At 50.8% G+C, this 24,968-nt stretch overlaps 3 protein-coding genes, 1 long non-coding RNA gene and 3 pseudogenes across 4 annotated transcripts; 4 read left to right on the forward strand and 3 right to left on the reverse strand.

The window, feature by feature from the left end:
• Positions 1–6: 6 nt before the first annotated feature.
• LOC136533647 (choline monooxygenase, chloroplastic-like) lies at positions 7–4,950 on the forward strand. Its single transcript, XM_066526193.1, has 10 exons — positions 7–306; positions 724–769; positions 1,348–1,483; positions 1,644–1,718; positions 1,795–2,001; positions 2,108–2,203; positions 2,493–2,611; positions 2,705–2,798; positions 3,230–3,280; positions 3,780–4,950. Exons 1-10 carry the CDS (start codon positions 45–47, stop codon positions 3,915–3,917), a joined length of 1,224 nt encoding a protein of 407 aa, XP_066382290.1. The 5' UTR covers positions 7–44; the 3' UTR covers positions 3,918–4,950.
• A 296-nt stretch (positions 4,951–5,246) lies between these two features.
• Positions 5,247–5,850, forward strand: LOC136533648 (uncharacterized). The gene is made up of 2 exons (XR_010778517.1): positions 5,247–5,442; positions 5,564–5,850. It is a non-coding gene; the product is annotated as an uncharacterized lncRNA (long non-coding RNA).
• Positions 5,579–9,712, reverse strand: LOC136533644 (disease resistance protein RPM1-like; annotated as a pseudogene).
• Positions 9,713–10,005: 293 nt separating this feature from the next.
• Positions 10,006–10,736, reverse strand: LOC136533646 (disease resistance protein RPM1-like; annotated as a pseudogene).
• Positions 10,737–10,815: 79 nt separating this feature from the next.
• LOC136533645 (disease resistance protein RPM1-like) lies at positions 10,816–13,286 on the reverse strand (annotated as a pseudogene).
• A 717-nt stretch (positions 13,287–14,003) lies between these two features.
• Positions 14,004–15,651, forward strand: LOC136533643 (uncharacterized). The gene is made up of 2 exons (XM_066526192.1): positions 14,004–14,806; positions 14,898–15,651. The coding sequence occupies exons 1-2, from the start codon at positions 14,004–14,006 to the stop codon at positions 15,649–15,651; spliced, it is 1,557 nt and encodes a 518-aa protein (XP_066382289.1).
• Positions 15,652–23,524: 7,873 nt separating this feature from the next.
• Positions 23,525–24,877, forward strand: LOC136533642 (uncharacterized; the record flags this gene model as incomplete). The annotated part of the gene is made up of 1 exon (XM_066526191.1): positions 23,525–24,877. A coding segment is annotated over exon 1 (1,353 nt), but the record flags the coding sequence as incomplete, so codon positions are not given.
• Positions 24,878–24,968: the final 91 nt, after the last annotated feature.

Below are 24,968 nucleotides of genomic sequence, written 5' to 3' on the forward strand. Positions count from 1 at the left end.
TACCAGCTCCCCCTGTCGCACTCGTGTGCCGGCCGGCGACGGCGATGGCGACTGGCCGATCGCTCGCCCGGGTATACTCCTCCAGAGCCACCCGCCCCGCGCCTCTCCGCGCCGGCGCACGGCCGCCCCGTGCCGTCGCCGCCGCGGCCGAGCCCGCGGCCGAGCACGTGCGGAGGCTCGTGGCGGAGTTCGACCCGGCGGTCCCGCTGGACTCCGCGGTCACGCCGCCGAGCGGGTGGTACACCGACCCAGGATTCCTCCAGATCGAGCTCGACCGTGTATTCCTCCGCGGGTGGCAGGCTGTCGGTACGCTCGATTTCCCCCCGTCTCGATTTGAGCTGCGTTTCCACAATCCATTTGCGCAGAAGATGGATCCGTCTGTCAGGAGCTAGGAGTGACCTGTCAGTGAGTTTTGGAATCTTGGTAGGTGTGTTGATCGCCCATTCCCATCAGTGGATGGGAGTGAGAGCCTGAGAGGGTCGAATTTTGAACTCGATGCTTATGCTCCCATTGCTTTAGACACCATTTGCTGAATTCCAGGTTTAGTACTGCAATGGCTGAGTAGGATTTGATTTTTGCGATCGGCTTATAATTTATCATTGCGTACTGTTTTTTCAGTAGATTGTTCGCTACATCTACATGTTCACATGTTTCAGTTTTGTCAGCATCCGTAGTTGCTCATACCATTCCGCCTTTTAACTTTAATATAATGCTCTTTTCCAGGTCACATATGGCAAGTGAAGAACCCAAATGATTTCTTCACAGGAAGGTGCTTACATCTACTTTTCATGCCTCGGTAGTTCTATTAGTAGTAGTTTTGCTACGCCTTCTGTTTTTTAAGGTATAGAGGTTTAGATCTGGTCATGTAGAATTTAAACTAAAAGTAAATAATGGTGAAAGAGTAGGATTTCTTTTTTTATTCTTTTTTTGTAGGATATTATCATGGCTGTTCTGTATTCATTACTTGTAAACTGAATTTGTATCTGAATAACTTGCAAAAGGTTTCATGTATATGAATTGATGCCAAGATCTGCCACCTGGGAATTGTAGACTGGCAGTAGGACAGGTTATTCATTCCTTTTCTTCTAGACAGAACTAGTTCTGCTAATACTTTTCATAGCCCAATATTTGGTTGTTGATAAATGGTCTGGGATATCAATATGGTGGCTGGTGCGTAACACTTGCGATACTTCTTTTTAGGGCATAAACGCTCATGGGACATTCCTTTCCTACATACATAACACATTAAAAACAATTTGCAGTCTTGTTACCTCAAATTGCTTGTAAATATGATAATTTATGTTGGAGACTGCTAACCTTCAATCATCTAATAAGATGAAGCAACAGACTGGGAAATGTGGAATTTGTCATATGCCGGGATGCAAATGGGAAACTTCATGCTTTCCACAATGTGTGCCGACATCACGCGTCACTCCTTGCATGTGGAAGTGGTCAGAAGACTTGCTTCCAGTGCCCTTATCATGTGAGTTCCTTGATGAAAAACTTCTAGAGGCGGTTCGTCCTTTGGTTCTATGCTTACATCATATTCTTTCGTTGTCCTAAGATAGCCATATTAATTTTCCCTAGCTAGTTGTTTATTTTTCAATCATCTTGTGTGAGATACTAGCCATGGAACTTTTTAGGGATGGACATATGGATTGGATGGCACCCTCCTGAAGGCTACAAGAATATCAGGAATTAAAAACTTCAATAAGAATGTATATCCCAAGTTCTTTCCCCAGCCTATGTGCTTATCAACCCAACAACGCTACCTAATGCTTCTGTTTGCAAACAGGATTTGGTCTCATACCAATCAAGGTGGCTACCTGGGGACCTTTTGTGTTGGTCAGATTTGATGATGAGTCCACTGAAGATAATGTTTATGATGCGGTTGGAAATGAATGGTTGGGTAGTGCTTCAGATCTGTTGGGTACAAATGGAATTGACACTTCACTGCCGCATATTTGCAGGCGAGAATATATTATCAACTGTAACTGGAAGGTTCATTATTGATAATCTGTTCATGGCTAACGTTTTGATCACATGTTTCTCAAATGCAATGAGTTTCTCTTAAACATGGTATAATTATTCTATATTTCTTATGCAGGTCTTTTGCGACAATTACCTAGATGGTGGATATCATGTTCCCTACGCACATGGGGCTCTTGCATCTGGTCTGCAGCTTCAATCCTATGAAACAGTTGTATTGTCCGTAAATCCCTTTTCTGAAGGCATTTCATTGATAGTATTTTGAAGTGACATGTTGCAAATTGAGGAGCTTGACTCTGCTAATATTTAAACGTGTTGTTTGGAATTTTTTTCCTACATTTTTGGATTGTGCTTTGTCAAAGGCACCAGTTTTTCGGTTTGTATCCATGGTCACAGCTCTAATCCTAGTACAGTAAAGTACTGGATTATTTTTTCTCTTACAGTTTCAGTTGCTGTTCTCTTTAAGGGTGGATAATTAAGTACCATCTACGAATTTCTCGCAGACATATGAAAGATTTAGTGTTCAAAGATGTGAAAGTGCATCAGCAGAACTAGATGACTTTGATCGCTTAGGGACAAAAGCTCTCTATGCCTTTGTTTATCCAAATTTTATGATCAACAGGTAATCAACATTGAGAACCTATTATATTTACTTCTCTCACTTTATGTTATTTCTTAGTTGCTTACAAGATGCGTATAACTTCTGAATTTTCAGGTACGGTCCATGGATGGACACTAATCTAGCTGTCCCGTTAGATTCAACCAGGTGCAAGGTGGTATTTGATTATTTTCTTGACAAGTCTCTGCTGGTAGAGTCCATTTTCTTAACCTTATTTACCAATTTATGATCCTGCAATGCATATCACGTGCACTGCATTTAATATCGATGCAACTATATGCTGTATTTTATGAATCTTGGGTGGCGTGTCATGATAATAGATTGAATTGCCAAGACGAGCATCTTTTTACTACAAACAAATCTTTCTTGTCCTTGACGAGATGAAACTGCTTTCGAAGAGCTTCATTCATTTTTGTAACAACTAGCAGCATCCTTTGACTCTGTAATTTAATAGGCTAGTTTGAAGTTGTGAACTAGTAAAAGTCAGTGTTAAAAAATCTTAAAGTTTTGGTCAATTAGTTGTCCACATAGACTTCTTAACTTGGCCAGTGTATCCGCATGGACTATCAAAGATTCCACCTTAAAATTTCTTCAGTTAATTTTCCCATATTGAACGTGCAGGATGACCAGAGTTTTATCGAGAAAAGCCTAAAAGACAGTGAGCAAGTACAGGTAAAAAACCATAACACTATTGCTTGGTAGTGACTTGTGAGCTTATGTGCTCAAGTTCATAGTCCCGTTTATGCTCAAGTTGATAGTCCTATCAAAATTTTCTTCTTCATATAATGATACGCAGCTCTCTTGCGTGTTCAAGAAAAAAGATAGTCCTATCAACATGGTTAACAACAATAGCAATATATACCTTGGTAGCAGTAGGCAATAGCATCATGTTCTCTATGGAGCATATTGCTAATACTATGGTCCTACAGATTTTTTTTTAAAAAAAATTGTAACATCCACCACACACGGATACATATCACACAATGTGGGAAAACACAACCATGAAGTCGTTTCACATTGACCTGCAGCAGCATGAGCAAGAGGTCTATGCGAGTGACATAGATGTGTTTGCAATAATCTTCACCAGTTGTACAGTGTGACGTTTCAATGTTGTTTTTATTAGGGAAAACATTTCAATGTTGTTGCTTGACATAATATGTTTCACCTGCAGATAGAAGACATTGCACTCTGCGAGGGGGTTCAGCGCGGCCTGGAATCGCCGGCTTACAGTGTTGGAAGATACGCTCCGTCTGTGGAGATGGCCATGCACCACTTCCACTGCCTCATACATGGTAACCTTAGTGGGTAGTTATTCTCATGGGTGCATCTTGCAAACTTGTACAGAACCAAACGCTCTTTTGTACAGGACACTGCATGAACACTGCTCTTTATTGTAATCTTGTTATGTGAAACCAATCACACCTCAATTACACAAAAACATGTTTGCTGGTTATTAAATTGAGTTCTCATAAATTTTCAGATGCATTAGATACTTTCTGAAACTGCTCTCTTCTGTGGACTCTGGCTTGGTGATTTTGCAATGACCTCAGTAACTATAAATAAATTAGCATCAGGCCATGCTAATTGGTAGAAAATATAACAGTTCATGGTATATAACTTCTACAAATTAACGTGTTTGGTTGTAACAAAATGGAGATTATGTTTCACACCATCAGGTGCTGCCCGCTTATGTATGCACGCTGAAACATATGACCTGAAGAGGTTACCTTTCTGTGACCTGAAGAGGTTACCTTTCTGTGATCTTTAGTGTTTGTAGATTGCGGTTCTTACCGGACTTGCATAGGAAGCTATTGTCTGCTTTTACACTACTTCTGATTCTTCCAGTGCCAACTGATGGAATCATACAGGGAAATGCACTGGAGTGTTGATGTTTTACCATGCACCCGAATAATAATTTGGTGATCTTCGTTGATTACCGAAAACGGTCTATGGGTTTGAGATGAGAACTTCAATTACAGGCCCATGAAAAAAAATGTGCTGCCTCTTCTTTGCGACACTTCTTATTTCAGTCTTTGCTGCTTCTACCAGGAACACGTGAAAGTGTCACCACCTCGTGTTGTAACGAACTCAATTCGTTTCTTTTTATTAATACAAAGATACAAATCTCTCCTGCATATTCTCTAAAGGAAAAAAAAACCGCGAAAGTGTCACTTGCAAAATGCCCATTCTGAAACTGTAGACTCACTCTTCTGCGACTTTTTGAAGAGGATGTCTCAATGGCCTCGGTGACTTTAAATAGCATTAGCTTAGCATCTAACTCACTGTTGCACGCCATTTCAAGCCTGCCGGTGAACTGAGACGCATGTTATGTATGTTTCCTGCACGCAGACCGGCTATTATCCCTGAAAATCCATTACAGTTGCAAGTCTCTGAATAGCATGACAGTTTTCAGAATTTCTACCTTGATCAGCCGCCCAGCAGTATGGCAGATCCTGTTGAGGGGTAACCGGGCAAGTATCAAAATCCTTTACTGCTAAGTTCAAGCTCAATTCTCAAAAATTCTAAAGCAATTTTTCCTACCCAAATGATTTTCCTAACATTTTTCAGTATCTCTCCAACAGCAATGAAACAATGGAGGGCTTTGGATCTGAGTACAGGGAATGGTAATCAGTGAGTATAACAATTCACAGTACCTTTTTTTTCAAATTGACCTGTTAGGAGTAATAAAATGGAAAATATGCTTCAACGCTGTCAAGCGCAGCTTGACTCATGTACGCTACGCACGCTACAATATGTGATCACTGAAATGCTCTACTTGTTAGATGACTCTAGGGATAGAAAACACATGCTTCATCCTCCATGCAGACAGACAGGTGAATTCATCATTTGTAAATCTTACTTCCACAAAATCCTTGTGCAAGGTACAAAACAGAAAGAATTAGCTCATCCAGTGACACCAAGATGATCTACATTTACATATTGTTCACTCTTCAGACTTCAAATGACTGACATTGGCACAGACAACTCCCACTGAACCATCAAGAGCCAGATGAGCCACAGTTTATAGAGGCATACTTAATTGCACCAGGACCAAACTTCTTGGCAAGCCACGGCAGATAAGCGACGTTATTTACTGCAAAAAAGATCAGCATTTATTAAGCCATGTAAATAATACAAGTACTATTTAGAAGAGGCGAAACACAATTTCTAGAGCCACTTTACTAATAAGATTTGCAAATAGTTGCCTTTTATATGATACTTTTTGTCTCATCTTTTTCTAATTGACCTGTCTTGGTTTACATATATTTTAGTGCCTTATGACAATTATATTAGTTATTTCATATGGAACTTACCTGCTTGAGAATCAGAAGAGTCAAACTTATTGATGTTGGGTATGTGTTGAACAATGTGATTGTCACTTCCATGCAGTCTTATTATGAACTCATTTGACATATCTATCAGAAACATCTCATGGAGTGTCCTAATGTACTTGATGCCCTCAGGTACAACCTTTAGATTCCTTAAACCAGCAAGTGATAAAACATGTAGATTCACCATTGTTCCATCCTCTACCTCAATCCAATTCAGATGTTCCATGTCAGCTAATTGCAGAGATTTGAGATTGGGGAACCATCTGGTGCAAAAAGTTAGCTGTTCCCCAGTATATGCTCCAGTGAGCAACAGATCAACAAGATTTAACATCTGAGAGAAAGAGCTAACAGGATCCTTCTTCAGACTAGACCAGTCCAATTTTAACTGCTTTAATTTCACAGAAAATATCGATGGGAGCAAGCCTCCCTCCAACTTCCCTGACAGGGCGAATGACGTCAGATTTGGCAACGGCTTTAGCATTTTCAAGTCGCGAGTCTCATTCACATTGCACGTGGAAATAAGTAGTCTATTCAGGTTAGGCATCTTTGTTAGCGAGTTCCATAACTCTGCAATGTAGCTTTGTCGCACTTCCGCAATAGCCAAAGTTCTCATTAACTTCAAGTTCCCCAGCTGTGAAACCAAATCTTTACTGGCTGAAACAACCTGCAAAGCTTGGAGATTCTTTAGATGACAAATGTTACCAGGAATTTTTGTAGCGCTGAGGCAGTTCAATGATCTTAGTAGAATATCATAGACTGCACACACCTGTAGCTGCCGTAAATTAGTTAGCATAGTTATTTCCAGTGGCAACTCCTCTACGTAGGTGAATCTGAGATCCAAAACTTGTAGGTTAACAAGTTTTCTGAATGATGTTGGTATTATCTTCACTTTTGTGTACGAAAAATCAATATAGCGCAAGTTATACAATTCTGTGACCACAGCAGGCACTTGTCCAATATTTGCAAATCTTAGGCATAGGACCCTCAGCAGTCTGAAACGTGATAAAAGATCACGTATCCAAGAACATGGTACTTCAGTGTCAAACAAAGTGAATGAGCGGAGCCGTGAGCTACTTAAAGAATTCATGGTCTGGGCACCGCTTTGGATGAATAAGCGGCGAGCTTCATGGGCAATTTGGGTTGTACTGGCACCACCATGTGCAATACCAAACTTCTCATTTTTAGCAATGATTGACGTAACCTCTCGCACAAGATCATGCATCACAAATGTTCTAGCTCTTCCACATGCTTTCCTTTCTGTGACCTGAAGAAGAGAGCGTCGAGTCAACTCCATAAGGTAACACTCAGCAACTTCCTCCATTGTCGTTCCATCCCCTCTCTCTTCCACAAGACCTTCCGCTATCCATAGCTTCGAAATATGTTTTCTTCTAATCTTGTAATCTTCAGGATAGAGGCTGCAGTATAGGAAGCAGCTCCTAAGATAACTTGGTAGATCATTCAAGCTCAACCTTAAGACACTGGAAATCCAGTTGAGCTCTGGATTGTTCGCTAATTGCCAGCTAAGTTGGTTGAAGAAAAATGCCCACTCCTGTTCCTTTAAGTCACGGTATGACAGAATACTGCCAATAGTTATAATGGCCAGTGGCAATCCTTGGCACTTTGCAACAATTTTATTTGCCCAATATCTTATATTTTCAGGACAAATGTTATCTTTTGAAGCATGAAAGGCCTTTTTACAAAATAGTTCCCAAGATTCAGCATGTTTAAGGGTTTTAAGTTCAATGACATAGTTGTCAACTGCCAAAGAAGACACATCTTTCCTCCGGGTTGTTATCAGCACTTTACTTCCACAGTTGTTTTTGACAAATGCATAGTTCAAAAATAGCCAAGCATCTTTGTCCCATACATCATCCAAGACAATGAAATATTTTTTGTCCCGCAAATAGCTTTGTATTACCTCAACTAATCTCATGCGACTCATGGTCATGAAACCACTTGCCATGCTTGCTCTTTCTCCTATTAGCTGATTTATAATTTCTCTCAGTAGTTCCTCGACTTGATAAGTCTGAGATACAATAACCCATGCATAACAATCAAAAGATGTTATGATCTTTTGATTCTTGTAGACAGTGCTTGCAATAGCAGTTTTTCCTAAACCTCCCATACCAAGGATGGCAATTAGAGACCGGTCTTGTTTCTCCTCAAGTAGGCATTGTGTCAGTTTTCCAATTTCATCAGCATTTCCCACTATCTCAGAATTATCTATCAGGTAAGCAGAATCTGACAGACAAAACTGACTGGAGAGCTGAAAATTGTTATTCCTGTCTAGTTCACTGACAGAGAAACCATATCGATTCCTCATTTCTGATAGCCTCTGAATCCTTGCTTCAACTTGACTGATCTGGCTAGGGAACTTCTGCCATGCTGCAATGTTCTTGATCTGGTGGAACTTTCTCTTGAAGAAGCTGCTTGTATCAACGGCTTGCGCAGTAAGGTAAGCATACTCATCAATGATGTCCTTCTACCTCATGGGCAACATCTCTAACCTGGTCCAGCCATGCATCAAATGCCTTGTCACTGACTCTCTGTGCACTAACTTGGTTAATAAAGGCCTGCAGAACCGAAAGTTCGCCCTCAATTTGTTTCATGCTATGCTCAAAATCTGTCATGAGGGGTGCTGCTTCAACCACCTCTTTGGCAATCTTTTCTAGTGCTCCTTCTCCCAGGGAGAGAGCAACTTTTCTGAGAACAACGAAGAGGGCATCTGCCATATCTGCTCAACTTTTCTGAAAAAAACTGTCACCTTGTCATATATATAATTATATTTCTGAACTAACACCTGAAATGCAAAACAGCATATTATTCATTTAAACAATGGACAGGACTTTACTCAAAACATAAAAGGGAATTTATTCAAAATGGAAGTTATCAGGTACTCCCTACTTTTTCTTTCACATGGCGTATTTTATTTTGCTAGGACAATACTTTGGCCAACAATCACTCTATGACTCTATTAACATTTTATTTCTATGACACGATAAGCAAGTATTTATGAATAGGAAGACATCAACTTTGTGTCACAAAGATCATGTATCATAGGAGTAACCGGGAGTCAAAATACTCGTCCTAACGAAATGATATAAGACCTGTAATTTCAAAGAGAGGAAGCGGGAAATGGTTGCGCAATGATTATTATTTAGCAAGAAAGGTTCACGTACTCAGACCTACTACCGAATTCGTAAGGGGACGAGATTGGACTCCAATATCCAGCTATCCATGAGGACACTCATGGACCGAGCGCCCAGGATCTGGCCTTGTCCAGTGCCCTTAAGGTGTTCGACGGGTTGCTCCAAACAGCAGCGTGCAGTAAATCTTGGCTCTACTCTACGGGTGAACAGAGCGAGAGGAACGAAGAGTCTAATCTCCACGGTTGGTGGCACCCCAGAGCAAGGATGGTAGAGAGGGAGGGAGGGAGGGAGGGAGGGAGGAGGAGGAGGAGGAGAAAGAAGGCGTACCTCGGGGAGCAGGTGAGGAGACGACGGAGAAGCAGACGAAGAAATGCAACCGAATACGAGGTGAGCTGAAGGGATGCTCAGCACTTGGACATCCATCCTGCTTACTAAACTTTGCTAGAGCCATCTAGGTTGTTAAAAAAGGTTGCAAGATCAAAATCAGAGTTGGATTAACCCTTGACCACAGTGTTTTTAAACCGTAACATCAACTTTAGGTCCAAAACAACGTGTTTTTTAAGTTGAGAGTTGGTTTGATCGACCGGGGCCGTACAGACCGAGGACGCCCTTGACGCACCCGCACTTCCTCGAAATTTTGGTGCCTCTTGTTTCTCAACTCACTAATTTCAGTCCACGCTGCTTCCATTTGAAACATACGAAAGAATCAACTGCACACAATGTGTGCCTACATCACCCCCCATGTCCACAGTTTGTGCACACTGTTATTGGTAATCCTCTAGTCTAATAATGGAATTAGCATCTAATTCTGCACTGCTGGTGAACTGGACGCATATTCATGTATGTTTCCGGCACGCGGGCCAGCTACAATCCCTGAAAATCAATTTCAGTTGCAGATCTCTTGAAGCATATGATTTTGATCATTTGGGTAGGAACTATATGTATGTTATTGGCTTATAACAACTTTGTTAGCTATTTCATCAAGTAATTTGCATAATAAGAATATGAGATTACCTGCTTGAGAATCAGAAGAGTCAAAATTATGGATGTTAGGTATGTGTTGAGCAATGTGATTGTCAGTTCCTTGCAGTCTTTCTATGAACCCACTTGACCTATCTGTCAGATACATTTGGTCAAGTGTCCTAATGTACTTGATGCCCCAAGGTACAACCTTTAGATTCCTTAAACCAGCAAGTTCCAAAAGATGTAGATTCTTCATTGTTCCATCCTCTATTTCAATATAATTCAGATGTTCCATGTCAGCTAATTGCAGAGATTTGAGCTTGGGGAACCATCCTGTACAGAAATGTTAGCTGTTCCCCAGCATATGCCCCGAAGAGCCACATATCAACAAGATTTAACATGTGAGAGAAGGAGCTAATAGGATCCTTTTTCAGACCAGACCAATCCAAGTTTAACTGTATTAATTTATCAGGAAAAATTTTGTGGGAGCATGCCTCCCTCCAACTTTCCTGCCAGCCAGAAGAGATTCTGGTTTGGTAATGGCTTTAGTGTGTTCAAGTTGAGGATCTCATTGATATCACACGTGGAAATATATAGTCGGCTAAGGTTAGGCATCGCTGTCAAGGAGTTCCATAACTCTGCAATGTAGCTTTGTTTCACTTCTAGTATACCCAAACTTCTCATCAGTGTCAAGTTCCTCAGCTCTGAAACCAAATTTATATTTACTGAAATGGTGTACAAAGCTTGCAGATTCTTGAGATGATTACAACAAAAGACATTTCACCATTGATGGCCGAAATACACGAGTAACACATATATTACACAGAAATGGCTAAAAAACGAATCTATTACAGGCAAGGCATTTTAACCGTCTTGTGAGGGTCTGGTAATTTTTTGAACCAATACTTTGGTAAACTCACAATTTACATACAGCTAGTACAAAGTACAAACTGTCCAAGTCTAGCGGTGGTACAATGAAAATTCTCATACAGGCCTTGCTATCATAAAATGTTGCAGGTTCCACGGAGATCAGCAAGCCACTGCCACTCTCATATCTCAATCTCTGGCAGCCTGTTCAAGCAAATGTCTACTGTTTTTCTGCTGGACATTTTCTGCAAATACAGAAATTTTCGACCAAAATTCATGCTTCAGCCTCTATGGAAACAGATGCTGAATATTTCCTGAATTCATCATTGTTGATGGCTGCAAATTGTTTCAGTGGCTAGGTTAAAAGCCATATATGAGGCACAGTACAAACAATGAGCTCGTCTCAAGCTCTGGCACCAAGATCAACAGCATATTGCTCGGTTGGTTCATAAAATAACTCTCGATGACTGTCACATGCCAGATGAGTAGGGGCATACTTAGTTGCACCAGGGCCAAACTTCGTGGCAAGATATGGCGCAAGGCAGAATTTATTTACTGCAATACCAACAAAACATTTTTATTCTGCTGTACAATATACAAGACCTTATGGTGAATAAAGAAGACACAGAACAAAATGTTTCCAGAGTAAACCAACAATTTTTAAATACTATAGATCTTGCCTATTGGGTTAGCTTAACCTTTCCTAACATAAAATTTATCTTGAGAGTGTCTCATGACACCCGTATTAGTTTTTTTGTCAAGTAATTGGCATAGCAAAACGAAATTTACCTGCTTCAGAATCAGAGGATTCAAAAATATGGATGTTGCATATGTTGAACAATGGGACGCTCGCTTCCTTGCAGGCTTCCTAGAAACTCCTTTGACATATCTGTCAGATACATCTGGTGGAGTGTCCTGATGTACTTGATGCCATAGGGTACAGCCTTTAGATTCCCTAAATCATTCAACTCTAAATTATTTAGACACATCATTGTTCCATCCTCTATCTCAATCCAATTCAGATTCTCCATTTTAGATAATTGCAGATAATTGAGCTTGGGGAACCATCCTGAACAAAAAGTTAGCTGCTCCCCACCATATGACCCACACATCAGCAGATAAACGAGGTTTGACATGTGAGATAAGGAGCTAATAGGGTCCTTCTTTAGACCAGACCAGTCTAATTTTAACCATGTTAACTTCTCAAAATTATAAAAACATCGATGGAAGCACACCTGCCTCCAACTTTCCTGCGAGCTTGAAGAAAATCAGATTTGATAAGGGCTTTAGCATTTTTAAATCAAGAATCTCCTCCATGTCACATGCAGAAATAACCAACCTATTCAGGTTAGGCATCTTTGTCAGGGAATTCCATAATTCTGCAATGTAGCTTTGCCGCACTTCTACTATAGCCAAACTTCTCATTAATTTCAAGTTCCCGAGTTGTGAAACCAGATCATTGTTGGCCGAAACAATCTGTAAAGCTTGCAGATTCTTTAGATGACAAATGTTACCAGGAAATTTTGTAGCACCAAAACAACTCAATGATCTTTGTTGAAAATCATGGACTGCAAACACATGTAAATGACGTAAGTTAGTTAGCTTAGTTATTTCCAGTGGCAATTCCTCTACATAGGTGAATCTGAGATCCAAAACTTGTAGGTTGACAAGTTTTCTGAATGATGCTGGTATAATCTTCACTTTTGTGTAAGAAAAATCAAGATAACGCAAGTTATACAATTCTGTGACCACGCCCGGCGCTTGTTCAATATTGACAAATCTTAGGCTTAGGACCCTCAGTAGTCTGAAACGTGATAAAATATCATTTATGCAAGAACATGGTACTTCAGTGTCAAACAAAATGAATGAGCGGAGCCGTGAACTAGCTAAAGAGTTCATGGTCTGGGCACCGCTTTGGATGCATAAGCGGCGGGCTTCGTGGGAACCTTTGGATATACCAACATCTCCATACGCAATACCGAACTTCTCATTTTTAGCAATAATCAATGTTACCTCTCGCACAAGATCATGCATAACAAATGTTCTAGCCTTTCCACATGCATTCCTTTCTGTGATTTGAAGAAGAGAACGTTGAGTCAGCTCTGTAAGGTAACACTGAGCAACTTCCTCCATTGTTGTTCCATCTCTCTCCTCCACAAGGCCTTCTGATATCCACAGCTTGGAAATCAGTTTTCTTTTAAGCTTGTAATCTTCAGGGTAGGGTAGAGGCTGAGCAGCTCCTTAGATAGCATGGAAGATCATTCAATCTCAGATTTAATACATTAAAAACCCAACTGAGCTCTGGATTGTTAGCTAGTTGCCAGCTAAGTTGGTTGTAGAAAAAAGCCCACTCACGTTCCTCTAAGCCACGGTATGACAGAATACTTCCAATGGTTACAATGGCAAGTGGCAATCCTTGACACTTTGCAACAATTTTGTTTGCCCAAGACCTTATAGTTTCAGGACATATGTCATCTTTTGAAGCACGAAATGCCTTTTTACAAAACAGTTCCCAAGAGTGTCATGTTCAAACAAGTCTACACTAGGCGCCATAGGGCCCGAGATGTGCGCAGGGCCCAGGAACGCGCTGCTGTGCGCGCGGCCAGCACCCAGGGGGCGTCCTCCAGCAGTGGCTAGGAGGGAAAGTAGGAAATCTATTAGCTATTTTGGTTAGTCCTTAATTAGTGGACTTTGTTACTCCTTTTGGTTGAGCCGGAGGCTATACATATCTTGTAATCAGACACTTGGCAATTAAGAAAGAATTACCATCTAATCTCTCTCTCTCTCTTCTATCTAAGCCGGCGGCTGGGGGCATAACCCACCGACGAGGAACAGCGGCAAGGGGGTATAACCCGGCCGGCCACCACGGACAGCGGCTACGATCTACGTAGCCGAGGTCCCCCTACCCTTGGGCTCACTGCCCTTGACAACCTGGTATCCCAGAGCCGACGATCCTCTTCTTCCCACCACTCCCAGTCCTCCACAGCCGCCTCACAACCCTTCCAGCCACCACCACCATCCCCTTCATCTCCGTCCACAGCCACGTCCGCGCTGCCAAACATGGGTGACGCCGATCCGCCCACCATGGCTGACATGATGAAGATGCTCCGGGCCCTGACCACCAACATGTCCCAGATGCAATCCGACATGGCGGGCATGCAGGAGAAGCTCAGCTCGACGTCCGATTCCAGCACCCACCACGACGGCCAGCATCACACGGATCGCCCTCCGCGGTTCCAGAAGATGGATTTCCCGCGCTTCGACGGTAAATCCGACCCACTGATTTTTATTAATCGGTGTGAGTCGTATTTTCGCCAGCAACGCACCATGCCGGAGGAGAAGGTGTGGATGGCGTCGTACAATCTGGAGGACGTGGCCCAACTGTGGTTCATCCAACTCCAGGAGGATGAGGGCACACCGCCATGGGGGCGCTTCAAGGAGCTCCTGAACCTTCGCTTTGGCCCGGTCCTGCGGTCCGCCCCGCTGTTCGAGCTCTCCGAGTGCCGCCGCACGGGGTCGGTCGAGGAGTACTCCAACCGCTTCCAGGCGCTCCTCCCTCGCGCGGGCCGCCTCGAGGAGGGCCAGCGGGTGCAGCTCTACACCGGCGGGTTGCTGCCACCGCTCAGCCACCAAGTGCGCATCCACGCGCCCGAAACACTGGCGGCGGCCATGAGTTTGGCGCGGGCCCTAGAACTCGTCGAACTGGACCGCCTCAACTCCACCCACGCCAAGACTGTGCCGCGCGCGCCTGGTCCACCGCCTGCACCGCGCCCAGGCGTCCTGGCGGCCCTGCCAGCGCCCGTCACCCCCGACCCCGGCGCTCCAGACGCTGCCAGCTTCCCAGGCGCAACCCCTGGCCCTACCGGCGCCACCACCAAGGGCTGGGGGCAAGCGCCTCTCCATGGAGGAGCAGGCAGAACGGCGTAAACTCGGGCTCTGCTACAACTGCAATGAGCCCTACTCCCGCGGCCACAACAGAGTATGCCGCCGCATCTTCTACATCGACGGGGTCGTGCTGGATGAGGAGGTACCCGAGGAGGAGGCGCCGGTCTACTCTCTACACGCCGTCGCCGGCGTCCCTGTGTGCGGCACCCTCCAGCTTGAGGTGCAGGTGGGCGCGGCCACGCTGCTCGCCCTTATCGACACGGGCTCCACCCACTGCTTCATCGGCGAAGCAGCCGCGCAGCGGGCTGGCCTGCCCGTCGAGCCTCAGCCTCGGCTCACGGCGACCGTGGCCAATGGCGAACGCATCTCCTGTCCGGGCGTTCTGCGCCACGCGCCCGTTGTCATCGACAACCGGCCGTTCGCGGTTGACTTGTACATCATGCCCCTGGCTGGATATGACTTAGTGCTGGGCACCCAGTGGCTGGCGACTTTGGGCGATATTGTCTGGAATATGGCTGCAGGGACCATGGCGTTCAAGATGGCAGACCAGCAGGTCTGCTGGCGCAGCGTCGCTCCGCCAACACCACCGCGCCTCCACTCTACTTCGGTGGCCGAGCCCCTCCTGGAGGAGCTGCTCGCCGCGTTCGCCGACGTGTTCGCGGAGCCGCGGGGCCTCCCTCCAGTGCGTGGCCGCGCACACCGCATCCTCCTCAAGCCCGGCACCGAGCCGGTGGCAGTGCGGCCCTACATGTATCCGGCCGCCCACAAGACGGAGCTGGAGCAGCAGTGCGCGACCATGATCGCAAACGGCATCGTCCGGCGCAGCGACTCAACGCGGTCACGGTGAAGGACGCATTCCCTATCCCCGTCGTCGACGAGCTCTTGGATGAGCTCCATGGCGCCAAGTACTTCACCAAGCTCGATTTGCGCTCGGGGTACCACCAAGTGCGCATGAGGCCGGAGGACGTACACAAGACGGCGTTCCGCACACACGACGGCCTATATGAGTTCCTGGTGATGCCGTTCGGCCTCTGCAATGCCCCGGCAACATTTCAGGCCCTCATGAACGACGTCTTGAGGCCGTTCCTCCGCCGGTTTGTCCTTGTTTTCTTTGATGACATCTTGATCTACAGCAAGTCCTGGGCCGACCACCTACGACACCTCCGCGCCGTCCTCAGCGAGCTTCGTCAGCACACCCTCTTCGTCAAACGCTCCAAGTGTGCTTTCGGGGTCGCCTCTGTCGCTTACCTCGGCCACACGATCTCGGCGGCAGGGGTGGCCATGGACTCCTCCAAGGTACAGGCCATTCACGATCGGCCGGTACCTCGCTCCGCACGGGCGGTGCGCGGCTTCCTTGGGCTTGCGGGCTACTACCACAAGTTCATCCACAACTACGGCTCCATCGCCGCGCCGCTCACCGCGCTCCTCAAGAAGGAGGGCTTCACCTGGGGTCCTGAGGCTACTTCGGCTTTCCTCACCCTGAAGGAGGCAGTCACCTCGGCACCGGTGCTCGCTATGCCGGACTTCACCAAGACATTCGTCGTCGAGTGCGACGCATCGTCCCACGGGTTTGGTGCTGTCCTCATCCAGGAGGGACACCCCATCGCCTTCTTCAGTCGGCAGGTCGCACCTCGACATCACGCCCTGGCAGCATATGAGCGTGAGCTCATTGGCTTGGTCCAGGCGGTGCGTCACTGGCGTCCATACCTCTGGGGGCGCCGCTTCACCGTTCGAACAGATCACTACAGCTTGAAATACCTCCTGGACCAGCGCTTGGCCACCATTCCGCAACACCATTGGGTTGGCAAGCTGCTGGGATTCGACTTCTCCGTCGAATACAAGCCGGGTGCAACGAACGGGGTCCCCGACGCGCTGTCCAGGCGCGACACAGTGGAGGGCGAGCTGCTGGCCCTCTCCTCTCCGCGCTTCGATTTCATCGCCAAGCTCCGGCAAGCTCAGCTGGAACACCCGGCACTTGTTGCTCTCCAGGCTGAGCTAGCAGCAGGCACCAGACCAGCCCCCTGGGCGCTGGTGGACGGCATGGTGCAGTTTGCTGGGCGGCTGTACATCCCGGCTGACTCCCCGCTGCTCCATGAGATCGTGGGGGCCATACATGAGGACGGCCATGAAGGCGTACAGCGGACACTCCACAGGCTGCGCCGTGATTTCCATTTTCCTAACATGAAGCAAGTTGTGCAGGACCGGGTGCGTGCATGTGAAGTCTGTCAACGCTACAAGTCTGAGCACCAGCACCCTGTGGGCCTCCTCCTTCCTCTGCCGGTTCCCCAGGGTGTGTGGACTGATGTCGCGCTTGACTTTGTGGAGGCGCTGCCACGAGTCCGCGGCAAGTCGGTAATCCTCACCGTGGTGGATAGGTTCAGCAAGTACTGCCATTTCATCCCATTGGCACACCCGTACTCTGCTGAATCCGTCGCCCAGGCCTTCTTCAACGACATCGTCAGGCTCCATGGTGTCCCTCAGTCCATGGTCTCCGACCGGGACACGGTGTTCACGTCGTCGTTCTGGCAGGAGCTGATGCGGTTGATGGGCACCAAGCTACAGATGACCTCGGCGTTTCACCCCCAGTCCGACGGGCAGTCCGAGTCGGCCAACCGCGTCATCATCATGTACCTCCGGTGCTTAGTGGGGGACAGGCCGCGCGAATGGCTTCGGTGGCTGCCATGGGCAGAGTACCTCTTCAACACGGCGTACCAAACGTCTTTGCGGGACACTCCCTTCCGCATTGTCTATGGGCGTGATCCTCCCTCCATCCGCTCCTATGAACCTGGGGACACCAGGGTGCCGGCCGTCGCCAAGACAATGGAGGAGCGTGCGACGTTCCTAGCGGACATCCGCTATCGCCTGGAGCAGGCACAGGCATACCAGAAGCGCTTCTACGACCGCGCACACCGAGAGGTCACCTATCAGGTGGGTGACTGGGCGCTGCTTCGACTCCGTCAGCGCACGACGTCGTCTCTACCTCAAGCTGTGGGCGGCAAGCTAAAGCCGCACTTTTTCAGCCCATACCGCGTCGTCGAACTCATCAACGAGGTTGCTGTCCGGCTGGAACTACCCCCTCGCGCCCGCATCCACAACGTGTTCCATGTGGGGCTGCTCAAGAAGTACCAAGGGACACCGCCGACCGAGCCTCCACAGCTGCCGCTACTTCACCATGGTGCCATTGATCCTGAGCCGGAGCGCGCGGTGCGGTACAGGCTGGCCCGGGGTGTGCATCAAGCACTGGTTCAGTGGAAGGGAGCTTCAGCCGCGTCGGCCACCTGGGAAGACGTCGCCACACTCCGCTCCAAGTTTCCCCAATTCCAGCTCGAGGACGAGCTGGCTCTCGACGGGGAGGGAGATGTCATGTTCAAACAAGTCTACACTAGGCGCCATAGGGCCCGAGATGTGCGCAGGGCCCAGGAACGCGCTGCTGTGCGCACGGCCAGCACCCAGGGGGCGTCCTCCAGCAGTGGCTAGGAGGGAAAGTAGGAAATCTATTAGCTATTTTGGTTAGTCCTTAATTAGTGGACTTTGTTACTCCTTTTGGTTGAGCCGGAGGCTATACATATCTTGTAACCAGACACTTGGCAATTAAGAAAGAATTACCATCTAATCTCTCTCTCTCTTCTATCTAAGCCGGCGGTTGGGGGCATAACCCACCGACGAGGAACAGCGGCAAGGGGGTATAACCCGACCGGCCACCACGGACAGCGGCTACGATCTACGTAGCCGAGGTCCCCCTACCCTTGGGCTCACTGCCCTTGACAACCTGGTATCCCAGAGCCGACGATCCTCTTCTTCCCACCACTCCCAGTCCTCCACAGCCGCCTCACCACCCTTCCAGCCACCACCACCATCCCCTTCATCTCCGTCCACAGCCACGTCCGCGCTGCCAAACATGGGTGACGCCGATCCGCCCACCATGGCTGACATGATGAAGATGCTCCGGACCCTGACCACCAACATGTCCCAGATGCAATCCGACATGGCGGGCATGCAGGAGAAGCTCAGCTCGACGTCCGAGTCCAGCACCCACCACGACGGCCAGCATCACACGGATCGCCCTCCGCGGTTCCAGAAGATGGATTTCCCGCGCTTCGACGGTAAATCCGACCCACTGATTTTTATTAATCGGTGTGAGTCGTATTTTCGCCAGCAACGCACCATGCCGGAGGAGAAGGTGTGGATGGCGTCGTACAATCTGGAGGACGTGGCCCAACTGTGGTTCATCCAACTCCAGGAGGATGAGGGCACACCGCCATGGGGGCGCTTCAAGGAGCTCCTGAACCTTCGCTTTGGCCTGGTCCTGCGGTCCGCCCCGCTGTTCGAGCTCTCCGAGTGCCGCCGCACGGGGTCGGTCGAGGAGTACTCCAACCGCTTCCAGGCGCTCCTCCCTCGCGTGGGCCGCCTCGAGGAGGGCCAGCGGGTGCAGCTCTACACCGGCGGGTTGCTGCCACCGCTCAGCCACCAAGTGCGCATCCACGCGCCCGAAACACTGGCGGCGGCCATGAGTTTGGCGCGGGCCCTGGAACTCGTCGAACTGGACCGCCTCAACTCCACCCACGCCAAGACTGTGCCGCGCGCGCCTGGTCCACCGCCTGCACCGCGCCCAGGCATCCTGGCGGCCCTGCCAGCGCCCGTCACCCCGACCCCGGCGCTCCAGACGCTGCCAGCTTCCCAGGCGCAACCCCTGGCCTTACCGGCGCCACCACCAAGGGCTGGGGGCAAGCGCCTCTCCATGGAGGAGCAGGCAGAACGGCGTAACCTCGGGCTCTGCTACAACTGCAATGAGCCCTACTCCTGCGGCCACAACAGAGTATGCCGCCGCATCTTCTACATCGACGGGGTTGTGCTGGATGAGGAGGTACCCGAGGAGGAGGCGCCGGTCTACTCTCTACACGCCGTCGCCGGCATCCCTGTGTGCGACACCCTCCAGCTTGAGGTGCAGGTGGGCGCGGCCACGCTGCTCGCCCTTATCGACACGGGCTCCACCCACTGCTTCATCGGCGAAGCAGCCGCGCAGCGGGCTGGCCTGCCCGTCGAGCCTCGGCCTCGGCTCACGGCGACCGTGGCCAATGGCGAACGCATCTCCTGTCCGGGCGTTCTGCGCCACGCGCCCGTTGTCATCGACAACCGGCCGTTCGCGGTCGACTTGTACATCATGCCCCTGGCTGGATATGACTTAGTGCTGGGCACCCAGTGGCTGGCGACTTTGGGCGATATTGTCTGGAATATGGCTGCAGGGACCATGGCGTTCAAGATGGCAGACCAGCAGGTCTGCTGGCGCAGCGTCGCTCCGCCAACACCACCGCGCCTCCACTCTACTTCAGTGGCCGAGCCCCTCCTGGAGGAGCTGCTCGCCGCGTTCGCCGACGTGTTCGCGGAGCCGCGGGGCCTCCCTCCAGTGCGTGGCCGCGCACACCGCATCCTCCTCAAGCCCGGCACCGAGCCGGTGGCAGTGCGGCCCTACAGGTATCCGGCCGCCCACAAGACGGAGCTGGAGCAGCAGTGCGCGACCATGATCGCGAACGGCATCGTCCGGCGCAGCGACTCCGCTTTCTCCTCGCCGGTCCTCCTCGTCAAGAAGCCGGACGAGTCCTGGCGATTCTGCGTCGACTACCGCGCACTCAACGCGGTCACGGTGAAGGACGCGTTCCCTATCCCCGTCGTCGACGAGCTCTTGGATGAGCTCCATGGCGCCAAGTACTTCACCAAGCTCGATTTGCGCTCGGGGTACCACCAAGTGCGCATGAGGCCGGAGGACGTACACAAGACGGCATTCCGCACACACGACGGCCTATATGAGTTCCTGGTGATGCCGTTCGGCCTCTGCAATGCCCCGGCAACATTTCAGGCCCTCATGAACGACGTCTTGAGGCCGTTCCTCCGCCGGTTTGTCCTTGTTTTCTTTGATGACATCTTGATCTACAGCAAGTCCTGGGCCGACCACCTACGACACCTCCGCGCCGTCCTCAGCGAGCTTCGTCAGCACACCCTCTTCGTCAAACGCTCCAAGTGTGCTTTCGGGGTCGCCTCTGTCGCTTACCTCGGCCACATGATCTCGGCGGCAGGGGTGGCCATGGACTCCTCCAAGGTACAGGCCATTCACGATCGGCCGGTACCTCGCTCCGCAAGGGCGGTGCGCGGCTTCCTTGGGCTTGCGGGCTACTACTGCAAGTTCATCCACAACTACGGCTCCATCGCCGCGTCGCTCACCGCGCTCCTCAAGAAGGAGGGCTTCACCTGGGGTCCTGAGGCTACTTCGGCTTTCCTCACCCTGAAGGAGGCAGTCACCTCGGCACCGGTGCTCGCTATGCCGGACTTCACCAAGACATTCGTCGTCGAGTGCGACGCATCGTCCCACGGGTTTGGTGCTGTCCTCATCCAGGAGGGACACCCCATCGCCTTCTTCAGCCGGCAGGTCGCACCTCGACATCACGCCCTGGCAGCATATGAGCGTGAGCTCATTGGCTTGGTCCAGGCGGTGCATCACTGGCGTCCATACCTCTGGGGGCGCCGCTTCACCGTTCGAACAGATCACTACAGCTTGAAATACCTCCTGGACCAGCGCTTGGCCACCATTCCGCAACACCATTGGGTTGGCAAGCTGCTGGGATTCGACTTCTCCGTCGAATACAAGCCGGGTGCAACGAACGGGGTCGCCAACACGCTGTCCAGGCGCGACACAGTGGTGGGCGAGCTGCTGGCCCTCTCCTCTCCGCGCTTCGATTTCATCGCCAAGCTCCGGCAAGCTCAGCTGGAACACCCGGCACTTGTTGCTCTCCAGGCTGAGCTAGCAGCAGGCACCAGACCAGCCCCCTGGGCGCTGGTGGACGGCATGGTGCAGTTTGCTGGGCGGCTGTACATCCCGGCTGACTCCCCGCTGCTCCATGAGATCGTGGGGGCCATACATGAGGACGGCCATGAAGGCGTACAGCGGACACTCCACAGGCTGCGCCGTGATTTCCATTTTCCTAACATGAAGCAAGTTGTGCAGGACCGGGTGCGTGCATGTGAAGTCTGTCAACGCTACAAGTCTGAGCACCAGCACCCTGTGGGCCTCCTCCTTCCTCTGCCGGTTCCCCAGGGTGTGTGGACTGATGTCGCGCTCGACTTTGTGGAGGCGCTGCCACGAGTCCGCGGCAAGTCGGTAATCCTCACCGTGGTGGATAGGTTCAGCAAGTACTGCCATTTCATCCCATTGGCACACCCGTACTCTGCTGAATCCGTCGCCCAGGCCTTCTTCAACGACATCGTCAGGCTCCATGGTGTCCCTCAGTCCATGGTCTCCGACCGGGACACGGTGTTCACGTCGTCGTTCTGGCAGGAGCTGATGCGGTTGATGGGCACCAAGCTACAGATGACCTCGGCGTTTCACCCCCAGTCCGACGGGCAGTCCGAGTCGGCCAACCGCGTCATCATCATGTACCTCCGGTGCTTAGTGGGGGACAGGCCGCGCGAATGGCTTCGGTGGCTGCCATGGGCAGAGTACCTCTTCAACACGGCGTACCAAACGTCTTTGCGGGACACTCCCTTCCGCATTGTCTATGGGCGTGATCCTCCCTCCATCCGCTCCTATGAACCTGGGGACACCAGGGTGCCGGCCGTCGCCAAGACAATGGAGGAGCGTGCGACGTTCCTAGCGGACATCCGCTATCGCCTGGAGCAGGCACAGGCATACCAGAAGCGCTTCTACGACCGCGCACACCGAGAGGTCACCTATCAGGTGGGTGACTGGGTGCTGCTTCGACTCCGTCAGCGCACGACGTCGTCTCTACCTCAAGCTGTGGGCGGCAAGCTAAAGCCGCACTTTTTCAGCCCATACCGCGTCGTCGAACTCATCAACGAGGTTGCTGTCCGGCTGGAACTACCCCCTCGCGCCCGCATCCACAACGTGTTCCATGTGGGGCTGCTCAAGAAGTACCAAGGGACACCGCCGACCGAGCCTCCACAGCTGCCGCTACTTCACCATGGTGCCATTGATCCTGAGCCGGAGCGCGCGGTGCGGTACAGGCTGGCCCGGGGTGTGCATCAAGCACTGGTTCAGTGGAAGGGAGCTTCAGCCGCGTCGGCCACCTGGGAAGACGTCGCCACACTCCGCTCCAAGTTTCCCCAATTCCAGCTCGAGGACGAGCTGGCTCTCGACGGGGAGGGAGATGTCATGTTCAAACAAGTCTACACTAGGCGCCATAGGGCCCGAGATGTGCGCAGGGCCCAGGAACGCGCTGCTGTGCGCACGGCCAGCACCCAGGGGGCGTCCTCCAGCAGTGGCTAGGAGGGAAAGTAGGAAATCTATTAGCTATTTTGGTTAGTCCTTAATTAGTGGACTTTGTTACTCCTTTTGGTTGAGCCGGAGGCTATACATATCTTGTAACCAGACACTTGGCAATTAAGAAAGAATTACCATCTAATCTCTCTCTCTCTTCTATCTAAGCCGGCGGTTGGGGGCATAACCCACCGACGAGGAACAGCGGCAAGGGGGTATAACCCGACCGGCCACCACGGACAGCGGCTACGATCTACGTAGCCGAGGTCCCCCTACCCTTGGGCTCACTGCCCTTGACAACCTGGTATCCCAGAGCCGACGATCCTCTTCTTCCCACCACTCCCAGTCCTCCACAGCCGCCTCACCACCCTTCCAGCCACCACCACCATCCCCTTCATCTCCGTCCACAGCCACGTCCGCGCTGCCAAACATGGGTGACGCCGATCCACCCACCATGGCTGACATGATGAAGATGCTCCGGACCCTGACCACCAACATGTCCCAGATGCAATCCGACATGGCGGGCATGCAGGAGAAGCTCAGCTCGACGTCCGAGTCCAGCACCCACCACGACGGCCAGCATCACACGGATCGCCCTCCGCGGTTCCAGAAGATGGATTTCCCGCGCTTCGACGGTAAATCCGACCCACTGATTTTTATTAATCGGTGTGAGTCGTATTTTCGCCAGCAACGCACCATGCCGGAGGAGAAGGTGTGGATGGCGTCGTACAATCTGGAGGACGTGGCCCAACTGTGGTTCATCCAACTCCAGGAGGATGAGGGCACACCGCCATGGGGGCGCTTCAAGGAGCTCCTGAACCTTCGCTTTGGCCTGGTCCTGCGGTCCGCCCCGCTGTTCGAGCTCTCCGAGTGCCGCCGCACGGGGTCGGTCGAGGAGTACTCCAACCGCTTCCAGGCGCTCCTCCCTCGCGTGGGCCGCCTCGAGGAGGGCCAGCGGGTGCAGCTCTACACCGGCGGGTTGCTGCCACCGCTCAGCCACCAAGTGCGCATCCACGCGCCCGAAACACTGGCGGCGGCCATGAGTTTGGCGCGGGCCCTGGAACTCGTCGAACTGGACCGCCTCAACTCCACCCACGCCAAGACTGTGCCGCGCGCGCCTGGTCCACCGCCTGCACCGCGCCCAGGCATCCTGGCGGCCCTGCCAGCGCCCGTCACCCCGACCCCGGCGCTCCAGACGCTGCCAGCTTCCCAGGCGCAACCCCTGGCCTTACCGGCGCCACCACCAAGGGCTGGGGGCAAGCGCCTCTCCATGGAGGAGCAGGCAGAACGGCGTAACCTCGGGCTCTGCTACAACTGCAATGAGCCCTACTCCTGCGGCCACAACAGAGTATGCCGCCGCATCTTCTACATCGACGGGGTTGTGCTGGATGAGGAGGTACCCGAGGAGGAGGCGCCGGTCTACTCTCTACACGCCGTTGCCGGCATCCCTGTGTGCGACACCCTCCAGCTTGAGGTGCAGGTGGGCGCGGCCACGCTGCTCGCCCTTATCGACACGGGCTCCACCCACTGCTTCATCGGCGAAGCAGCCGCGCAGCGGGCTGGCCTGCCCGTCGAGCCTCGGCCTCGGCTCACGGCGACCGTGGCCAATGGCGAACGCATCTCCTGTCCGGGCGTTCTGCGCCACGCGCCCGTTGTCATCGACAACCGGCCGTTCGCGGTCGACTTGTACATCATGCCCCTGGCTGGATATGACTTAGTGCTGGGCACCCAGTGGCTGGCGACTTTGGGCGATATTGTCTGGAATATGGCTGCAGGGACCATGGCGTTCAAGATGGCAGACCAGCAGGTCTGCTGGCGCAGCGTCGCTCCGCCAACACCACCGCGCCTCCACTCTACTTCAGTGGCCGAGCCCCTCCTGGAGGAGCTGCTCGCCGCGT

The sequence above is a fragment of the Miscanthus floridulus genome, unplaced genomic scaffold (genome assembly GCF_019320115.1).
Source record: "Miscanthus floridulus cultivar M001 unplaced genomic scaffold, ASM1932011v1 os_1027, whole genome shotgun sequence".
In the NCBI taxonomy this organism is placed as follows: domain Eukaryota; kingdom Viridiplantae; phylum Streptophyta; class Magnoliopsida; order Poales; family Poaceae; genus Miscanthus; species Miscanthus floridulus.